Below are 10,632 nucleotides of genomic sequence, written 5' to 3'. Positions count from 1 at the left end.
GGGGGAAGGGGCTGGGAGGAGGAGGGGACCTGGGAGGAGGAGGCACGCCTGGTCCGCGGAGCTGCTTCCTACCTGCGGGGCCAGTTCTCCAGTCGTGATGATTTTAGCAATGAGGCTCCATTTCCGGTTGCTGCTTGTGTTGTGGATCCTTTTCCTTAACAACTCTCCCACCGAAATGTATTCAAACCCAAAGCGCTCGGCTATTTTCAAGCTCTGAGTGCCCTTTCCGCTTCCTGGGCCACCTGTTAGGAAGAAATAAAGAACAGCGAAGCTGCTGTCACGATGCCAAAGATGTCACTGGCATTTTTCAAACAGTTTCAGCAAGAGGCATACCTGGGGTAGGGCAATCAGACCTTTTACCCAGGGCCTTGAAATTTAAAGGGTGCTGACATTTCTTATAACTCCTTCTATAGCACAGGAAGGCCCACGATTTGTGCCTAATTAATAGTTATAATTAGATGATGGAAAATTATCAGGTAGCCAGCTTCTTCTCTACTGCCCCCCAGATGGGCTCTCCTTGGGCCCCAGAGTCTCTTTCCATAGAGGTAGTGTCCTGGAGGCCCTGTCCATTTGTCTTAAACAATTAATTTGAAGGTATATTTTGTGATAACCCTCAAGGTTAGGGTTTGTTTGATTTTTGTTGTATCCCATAGTGACTGGAACATAAGAGACATTTAGTAAATGCTTACTGATTGACTGACTGATGATTGAGGGGCCCCAGGCACACAAAGGCTCCAGGAAAGCTCAGGGCTCTGGCTGCCTGGCTGAGTCAGCAGCTCCATTTGCAGAAATGCCAGTTCGATGGCAGTGCCTCTGAGTGCCTCTCTAGTGTGCAGATGGGGCAAGGGCATTGGCAGCTCATTCTGACCTTCTGGATTATGTGAGAGAGAAAGAGTCGTGAGGCTTCCTTGCCAGCTGTGAACTAGTCTAATGAAGTGCATTTGAAAAAATTCTGTCATTCTTTTATGATAGGAAATGAAGAAAACAAGCAAAACCTTGATAGCCTTGACTGGGAGAAAATGGTCAAAACAGCATTCTGTGGGTCAGGATCACCAGAGACCTAATGGGCAATTCTCCCACAGTATAATGTTCTTTTGACAATAAAGCCATGCCTACCCGTCGGCAGAGTGGACCTGTTGGGGGTGTTGCTTTGGAAGTTTTAGGACAAAATGTTTTTCTGAGATATGTGTGTGTGTTTGTGTGTATACATACACACATATATTTATATACACAAACACACATATACATAGCGATTTCCTTTAATTTCAGAGTTTTAAGGGGGCACTGAGCATAGCCCCCAACATCTGAGGAATGAGTCAGTTGGTGAGGTCTGTTGATGAAGACAGTGATTTGAAGGTTCAAGTTTGCCCCTCTAGATCTCAGCACGGCTCACCTGCCTGAGCTGATATGTCGACATGTCCTGAGGGTTTCCCAAAGCCTTTTTTGTGGTTGGCAGGAACAAAGGGGTGCCATGTTGCCAGCCAGGCTCCTGACATGATTTGCAAAGTGAATCTGAGGTCATTTCTTTGGCTGCGCTGGGGGGTCTGTCTAAGTGGTTGGGGAAGGCTTCCTGGAGAAGGGGGTATTTAATTAGATGAAGTAAGCCATCCTCACATTTCTCTCCATGGGCCCAAGGGAGGCTTCAGTGAATGCTGCCATTTCCACAGAGGTGCCTCAGATTAGTGTAGAGCAGACCAGGACAGTTTAAATAAACTTCCCCAGGAGCTTGGCCTAAGCACCCAGGTGTGGGCCCTTTGGCCTTGGGTAAGGAACTCCCCAGACCCCAGGACTACTTACTTTTAATTCTGGTCAGTTAGTTGCGTTTACCTTGCTTGGAGGCTTTAAAAAATATCTTGGGAACTGATTTCAGGGGGTGGGGGTAGTTTGAATATGTTTTTATTAAAGGAATTACTTATTGGTTCCCTGAGGCTTTAAGGCTTCATGGCAGCAGGCAGCACTCCACGGGCAGCAACAAAACTCTTGATTTTTATTTGATGCTTTGAGGAGAACCTTGCTGCCCCTTCCCTCTCTGTGGCAGACTAGGGCCAACCCCTCTAGAAAAAGAACACTGGTAGGAAATGTGCTGGGAGTCAAGTTCCAAACAGGTTGGCTCTGTCATCTGTATCATTTTGGGGAAACGAAGTCAAAAGGCTCCTGGATAAAATAAGGTGACAGAAGGAGGAGAGAATCTGGGAGCATGTGGCTTTTTTCCTCTCATTGCTTTTGTGTATCTGAGAAGCAGGAGCCCATGGAGGAGGCAGGCTGAGAGGGGAGGCTTCTCAAGATAAAGGTCGGGTCATTTTAGGATTGGCCAGGGGCATGGGGTGATGGGGTTCATTGGGAAGAATGGATGTGGAGGTCTGGAAAGCTGATGGTGAACCTCAAACCAGAGAAACTCTTGGAGTCTCAGCTTCTCATCTGTAAAAAGGGAGGACTGACCTACAAGGTCTATCCCAGCTATTCTAAATCTCTGATTGGTGTTTACTGTGAGGACAGGAGATAATGGGAGGCAGTACAACTATCTCCAAGTCACTGGAGGCTGCCATGTTGGAAGAAGGTTTAGATTTTTTCTACTTGGCCCCGCAAGGCAAGAACTAGGAGCGAAGTTATGAATGGAGAGAAGTAGGCAGCATAGTACAATGGCTAGTGCACTGGGCTTAGAGCCAGAAAGACCTGAGTTCAAATCCTTCCTTTGACTCAAACAAGCCCTGAGGACCCTGGGAAAGTTGATTTCTTTCTTCCCAACTAGATCTTTTTGGTTTGGAACAGGTCTTGTAACACACTAGAGACTATATCACCTCTGGCAGCTGAGATTCTAGTCTTGTTTGTCTTTGGGGCCAATTGATTTGTCTGTGAAACAGAACCAAGAAGCCACAACAAAGTCATGAAAATGGCTTTTGATTTCTGTACTTCAAGCCATCCAGTTAATTTCAGTGAGGCACCTTCTATGTAAACAACCCCACACTAGGCGGTGGGCTAAGAAGACCCAAATGAACACTACTCGCCATACAAGGCTTTCCATTTTACAGACTAAGTTTTCTTTTTGCTGATTTTTGTTTCTTGAACTACTATTAATCACACTTACTCATTTATTCAACAAACATTAGAAAGCTCCTACTATGATACAACATTGAGTATTCCCAACATTGGGAATCCAAAGACCCCCCAAAAGTCAGTCCTCTCAAGAAGTTTACATCCCATGGAATGAGCATCAATTCTTATGTACATAAGTTAGAATAACCCATAAATTCACAGTAAATAAAAAAGGCCCCCATGTTCATGCTATGGAGATTAAGAATGCAATGAAGAATGAGGTCATCTTCACAGAGAACCAACTTGGATTTACCACGGTGGTGAGAAGGTCTCAGTCAGCAGCAGCTCCTGGGCAGCCACTGCAGACAGCCTTTACTCGGGCATTAATGATGGCATTAAGATGAGGAGATGTTTTACCAGGTAAAAGGTGACTCATTGAAAACATTTTGAGGTCTGCTTATCCATGGTGGGAATAGAGAAAGAATTCTCAGTTAAACTTGATCTATGAAGCCAGCTTTTCATGAATCATCTTCTCTTTGTCTTTTGGTTCTAAAAGGTTTAGATGGTGGACAAAAATTTCACTTTCAACAATCAAGCTTCATGGTTCATTATACGTCAGCAATTCTTATGAATTTTATAATGCTTCCTAGGAGGATACTTTCCAGTCTCTCCTCCTACAATGTCCTACTCATTAAAGTCATAGTGATAGTTGGCTGACCAGATATGAGAGAGAGTGAGAGAGAGAGTGAGAGAGAGAGCGAGAGAGAAAGAGACACACATAGAGAGAGACAGACAGAGAGAGAGACAGACAGAGAGACAGAGAGAGACAGAGAGAGAAAGATGATAAATAGCCAGATAGATAGATAACCATACACACACATATACACATACACACCATAGATGGTAGCTAGACATATGGATAGATGCTAGACTGATAAATAGATGATAGATAGATAAAATCAATAACAGTTTCATATTTTATTTCCATTTGGAAAACAGAAATGTCACTTACAGTTTAGGGAATCAGCATTCTGATAACAGGCTTAGGGGTGGTCATCTTCAAGGGTGTGAAGGGCTGCCCATTAGAAAAGGGAGCAGGCTGGTTCTGCTTGGTCTAGGGAGTAAGGCTAAGAAGAGTGGGGGACACATGGCAAAGAAGGGAGTTTAGGCTGGATATCAGGGAGAGCCCCCTCAAAGTGGAGGCACTGTCACCTCAGCCGGTGTCAGGGTCCCCTTCACTGAAAGTCTTCAGGTCAAGGAGAGAGGAGAGTCTTGTTCAGACATGGGCTGCACTGGATGGCCCCTAAAATCCCCCCCCAATTAGGGGAGATTCTGAGGGTTGATGCTTTCTTGGTGCTGTGCTTGCAATGCTCCAATCCCACAGTTTTTCTTATTGAACTCCATCAATCCCTTTGAAGACATTAAGGTTCTGAAGAGAAATTTGTCCATACATAGTTGTTTGCATGTTGTCTTTTATATTTGATTGTGATCTCCTTGAGGGCAGGGATTGTTTTTGCCTTTCTTTGAATCCCCAATGCTTATCATGGTGCCTGGCATATAGTAGGTACTCAATAAATTCTTGGTGACTTGACTTTGACTGTGGTTCCTTGGTACTGAACCTGCTTCCTTCTGGATGCTTGTATTATTTTTTTCCCCTTAAAATAAGTTTTGGCTTTTTACTACAACATTCCTGGGATGTTTCTTTTTGGACTCCTTTCAGAAGGGGGTTGAGGGTTCTTTCTATCTTTACATGGCCCTACAGTTCCAATAGACATGAGTAGTTTTCATTTATAAGTTCTGGAGATATAGTGTTCAGGCTTTTTTTTTTTTAATTATGGTTTTCATGGATGGAGTCCATTGATTCTCTGCCTGGCTTGTTTTCCATATTAGTTGTTTTTCACATCTTTTCCCCAAGGTTTTGATTTTGTTTAAATATTCTTTGCTGTTGTACAGAGATATTTATTTCTTTTTTAGTCTATTTTCATTTTTAGGGATTCCATTTCTTGGGTAAAGTTTCTTTGTTGTTCTTCTAAACTCTTTATTCTCCTTCCAATTATTTCCTCCAGAGATTTCTTCTATTTTTAAAAAGTCCTGCTTAATTTCTTTATTATTAATGTAGTCCTTGTGTAATACCCATTTTTCCTCTGAATCTCTGATTACTGTTATTAAAAGTGACATTAAATCTTTTTGTATTAGCTAATTTATTTATTGTTAGTTTTCAACATTCACTTCCAAAACTTTTAAACTTTCTCCCCTTTCCTTCCTCTTCCTTCCCCAAGATGGCATGCAATCTTATATAAGCTCTACACATACATTCCTATTAAACACATTTTCACATTAGTCCTGTTGCATAGAAGGATTATAATGAGTGGGAGAAACCATGAGAAAGAAAAACAAAACACAACAAAAAAGAAAACAGTCTGCTTCACTCCAGATTCTGACTCCATAGTTCTTTCTCTGGATGTGGATGGTATTTTCCATCACAAGTCTTTTGGAATTGTTTTAGGTCCTTGCATTGCTGAGAAGGGCGAAGTCTATCAAAGTCAGTCTCTCAAAAGCCACACTGTGGCTGTTACTGGTACTGGTACAATGTTCTCCTGGTTCTGCTCATGTCACTCAGCATCAGTTCATATAAGATTTTCCAGGTTTTTCTGAAGTCTAGCTGCTCATCATTGTAATGTTAATGGGATTTAAGATCTTCCCTGCCCATTAATAGACCTCATGTGGAGCCCATTAAGGAAAGCTTGCTTAGGGGAAGCTTGCTTGTGGGAAGGCTTTCACAGGTTTTGTTAATTTCTACTTAGGCACTGAGTTATGAGGGTTGTGATGCCTTTTGGCTCTGAGAAGTGTGTATATACTGTGATGTTAGCATTTTTATTTGGAGCTCACACACTGGAAGAATGTTCCTATGATTTGACCACATGAGACTCTAGGTAACCATTAAGGAACTCCTGGCTTTGAAAAACCTGGATGTTGGTGCTTCTGTCTCTGGTAACTATGTATGGTCAGAGAGTTGGATCTGTCTGTTGATCTGTGCTAATTTTTCAGACAGTTAGAAGCCCTCTCTGTTGATCTTTATTTCTCTGTTTGGATTTTCTCTGAAGATCAGGGTGCTGATTTTCCCCCTGAACTAATGCATGTAATTAAAAAATATTGTTGACCACTCAAACAGTTATTTTTCCTAGTAAAGCAGATCTAAGAACCTAGCTGGCTAGCAGCCATCCTGGGTATGCCAGTGGGGTTGCCACTACAATCATTTTTTTATAGCACAATAGTATTCCATTACATTCATATACCATATCTTGTTCAGCCATTCCCTAACTGATACATATACCCCCAATTCTCAGTTCTTGGCCACCACAGAAAGAATTGCTATAAATATTTTTGTACACATGGGTCCTTTTCCCATTTGTATGATCTCTTTGGTATATAGACCTAGCAGTGGTGTTGCTAGATAAGAAGGGATGCACATTTTTATAGCTCTTTGGGCATAGTTCCTGTTTGATCTATTTGGGAAGAGAATCTCTTGATTTGAAATAATGTTTTATAATGGTATTTTCTTTTATGTACTTATCTTTCCAGGTTTTGTGGCTTTGTTTACAGATCAGAGTCTGCCCCTGCCATGCTTTTAGGTGTGTTTATTGGTCTGACTTGTTCTACTCTAGGTCTGAGCTACTGTGCTGACTCCACCTCCTGCCATCAGCCCCTCCTCCACTCATTTCCAGGGCCCTCTCTGGCATCTCAGGAAAGAGTATTAGGGACTTCCCCAGAACTGGTCCTCATCTGAGCCTGCCCATGTTACACTGTTTGCGGTTCCCCAAGGCTTTCAAACTCTAGGGATTTTCATGGACTGGCACTCAGTTCTTGTTGCCTCCAGATACTGAGACTTGCCCCTTTTCTGCCCTGGTGCTGGCTTTGCCTAGGGGCTTTTGGATGATTTTTTGTGCAGTTCTAGGGCAGAAGATTAATTGTATTCTACTTTTTATCCCTTTCCCAAAACACATTTGCAATATAGAGCAAAGTGAATTGTTGAAACTTTTATTAAACTTCATATCATAAAGTTAGTAATTCTGCAAAGATCATTGCTAGAGAATCCATGCTCTTACCTATGACCAGGATGATTTTGGGTCGTGGTCGGGTTGGATCAAAAACCTCATATTCCTCAATGAGCTCAGCAGTTTCTGAAAGGTCAGTGTCACTTTCTATGGAGAATTGATGGATTGGAGGGAGCCGATCATATCGCCGGTAAGGAAAGTTGGCATTTTCAGGCATCACTGCAAAAAAGTAAGATTACCTTGAAACAGGAAAGGAGGAGGAGGTTCAAACATTTGTTGTAACCAGAATTTTGTGAACATCCCCATCCCTCCCCATTTTGAGTAAGTTCACCTAGAAGACTTGGCTGAACCTGCCAACAAAGCCTAACCTGCCCAAACCCACCACCTGGAACCCATAGCACCCCCTCCCTGGTTCTCAGAATAGACTTGGGGACTTTCTAGCTGGGCAACAAATAGTCCCTTAGGCAACGAACTAATTGCTACCTTTTGGCTTCTGTATTTTCCCCTCTTGCTTATAATAACTGTCAAGTTGTGGTTTCCCCTTGGTAACAGTTATGTTGTGGCTTTTGTCTATATAAACCCCTGGAAATATGCATCTTGGGGCTTCTTGATTTGGGTACTTGCCCCTTGTAGTTGCTGGCTGAAATAAATCTCGACTTAAAATTTTATATCTAGTCTCAACCTCGATCTTTTGGGTTACAACATTTCTTTTTCTTTTTTGTTTTTGGAGGGTAATGTACTGTCTTTATTGTACTGTAATTAAAAAATATTATTTTTGGTTTACTTCATTCATTTCCACAAGATTTTGAGTTACAAATTTTCTCCCAATTTTTCCTCTACCCACAACCCCAAAACAGTGAACCCACTAATTATCCCCTCCCTGAATCTGCTCTCTCCCATATCTTCCCTCATTCCCCCCTCCAACTTTCCAGTAGGGCATGGTGGATCTCTATGCCCCAGTGCCTGTATATCTTATTTCCCAGTCACATGTAAAATAATAATAATAGTAATATTTTTAAACATTTGATTTTAAAACTTTGAATTCCTGATTCTTTCCCTTCCTCCCTCGTCACCCACCCTTACTGGGAAGATAAGCAATTGAATATAGGTTATATATGTGTAGCTATGCAAAACATTTCCAGAGTGCATATATTGTGAAAGACTGACTATATTTCCCTCCATCCTATCCCACCCCCTACTTGTTCTATTCTCTACTTTGATTCTGTCTTTTTTCAAAAGTGAGTGCTTCCAACTTCCCTTCCCCCCAGCCTGCCCTGCCTTCCATCATCCTCCCTCTCATCCCCTTCCCCCCTACTCTCCTGTAGGCTGAGATACCCTATTTAGTGTGTATGTCATTCCCTCCCTAAGCCAAATTCAATGAAAATAAGGTTGACTTATTCCATTTTGCCTTCTTGTTCTTCCCCCCACAATATAACAGTTTTCCCTTGTCTCTTCTATATGAGATAATTTAGACCATTCTGTCTCTCCCCATTTCCTCTCATTATATTCCTCTCTCACCACTTAATTCCAACTTTTAAGTATCATCCGTTCCTATTCAATTGGCCCTGTGCCCTCTGTCTGTGTATACCTGTACACACATATACACAACTCACATAGGTATTCATATACCCATATGCCCTCCTATATAGATATATATGTATGTATACATACATATATGTATACATTTCTATTCCCTTCAACTATTCTCATACTGAGAAAAGTTTCATAAGTTACAATTATCATTTTCCATGTAGGAATGTAAATAGTTCCATTTTGATAATATCCTTATGATTTCTTTTCCCTGTTTGCCTTCTCACGCTTCTCTTGCTTCATGTATCTGAATGTCAAATTTTCTATTGAACTCTGGTTTTTTCATCATGAATGCTTGAAAGTCCTCTATTCCATTGAACGACCATATTTTCCCCTGAAACATGATACTTAATTTTGCTGGATAGGTGATTCTTGGTTTTAATCCTAGCTCCTTTGACCTCTGGAGTATCATATTCCAAGCCCTCCGATTCCTCAGTGTAGAAGCTGCCAGATCCTGTGTTATCCTGATTGTGTTTCCACAATATTCAAATTGTTTCTTCCTGGCTGCTTGTAATATTTTCTCCTTGATCTGGGAACTCTGGAACCTGGCTATAATATTCCTAGGAGTTTTCTTATTGGGGTCTTTTTCAGGAGGTGATCAGTGGATTCTTTCAACCTCTATTTTGCCCACTGGTTCTAAAAAAGGGTAATTTTCCTTGAGAATTTCTTGAAGGATGGTTATTTTTTTGATCATGGCTTTCAGGTAGTCCAATAATTTTTAAATTATCTCTCCTGGATCTATTTTCCAGGTAAGTGGTTTTTTCCAATGAGATATTTCACATTGACATCTATTTTTTCATTTGTTTGGATCTGTTTAATAGTATCTTGATTTCTCATAAAGTCATTAGCTTCCATTTGCTCCTATCTAATTCTGAAGGAATGATTCTCTTCAGTGAGCTTTTGAGATTCTTTTTCCATCTGGCAAATTTGGCTTTTTAAGTCATTCTTTTCCTCATTGGCTTTTTGAGCCTGTTTTTTTTTTTTTTTTTCTTACCATTTGAGGTAGTCTATTTTTTAAGGTGTTATTTTCTTTTAATCAGGTTGTTGATTCTCATTTCATAATTTTTTTGCATCATTCTCATTTCTCTTCCCAATTTTTCCTCTACTTCCCTTATTTGATTTTAAAAATCCTTTTTAAGCTCCTCTATGGCCTGTAACCAGCTCATATTTTTCTTGGAAGCTTTTGGTGTAGGAGTTTTGACTTTGCTGTCTTCCTCCTGTTCCATGCTTTGATCCTTTTTGTCCCCAAAATAGGAGTGTAAAGTCAGAATGCTCTACTTGCTTTGCTTACTCATGTTGCCACTAAATTACTTGACTTTTGAGATTTTTTTTTGCCATAGTAGAACTTTGCTACCAGAGAGGGGAGCTTTGTCCCAATTGCTGGAGTTTTCTCAGCTGTTGGAGCTATTAGTTGGCTGCCCTCTCTGAAGCCTCCACATGCTCTGGCAAACTGGTCATGTACCCCAGTACCTCCACCCTAGACAGTGATCTAGATCCAAGCAGGTTAAAGCAAGAGTGATTACCCCTTAGCCTGGTGGCTTGTTCCCCCTACAATCTGCAGACCAGGAGCTCTGAAGCAGCCATGCAGTAGCGACTGCATTGCTGCCACACCTCAGCAGCTTCTCTCTTCAGGGGGTAAAGCCCAGACCATCCTCTGGAACTCCTTGTTCCAAAGTCTAGACTGCACTGACCTTTCACTTTGTCCTTAGTGTTTATGGGTTGATGATTCTGGAAACCACCACAGCTGCTGGTGATCTGAAGTCCCTCCATCCAGAGCTGGTTGTGGCTGCCCTGAAGCTAAAACCTCTGGCTCACTCGGGGCTGGGCTCGGCTCCCAGAGCATTGTGCTGGCCCCTTCCTGCTGGTGTACTGGGCTGTCTTCAGCAGGAGGTTAGCTTCTCTCTGTCATTTTGTGGGTTCTGTAGCTCCAGAGTTTGTTTAGAGTCATTTTTTT

At 41.8% G+C, this 10,632-nt stretch overlaps 1 protein-coding gene across 1 annotated transcript in view; it reads right to left on the bottom strand.

The window, feature by feature from the left end:
• The window catches only part of AK5 (adenylate kinase 5), a 234,631-nt gene that overhangs the window by 204,232 nt on the left and 19,767 nt on the right, over nt 1-10,632 (bottom strand). Inside the window, exons 3-4 of the mRNA XM_069102249.1 lie at nt 7,140-7,307; nt 73-242 (exon numbers count right to left, since the gene is read on the bottom strand). Of these exons, the coding sequence (XP_068958350.1) occupies nt 73-242; nt 7,140-7,307 (338 nt within the window). The remainder of the gene's footprint in view (nt 1-72; nt 243-7,139; nt 7,308-10,632) is intronic.

The sequence above is a fragment of the Petaurus breviceps genome, unplaced genomic scaffold, assembly GCF_028583685.1.
Source record: "Petaurus breviceps papuanus isolate PSGF00001 unplaced genomic scaffold, PetGlider_PUasm1.0 545, whole genome shotgun sequence".
In the NCBI taxonomy this organism is placed as follows: Eukaryota; Metazoa; Chordata; class Mammalia; order Diprotodontia; family Petauridae; genus Petaurus; species Petaurus breviceps.
Note: the sequence above shows the minus strand (reverse complement) of the source record. Positions and strands in the feature narration are given on the sequence as shown.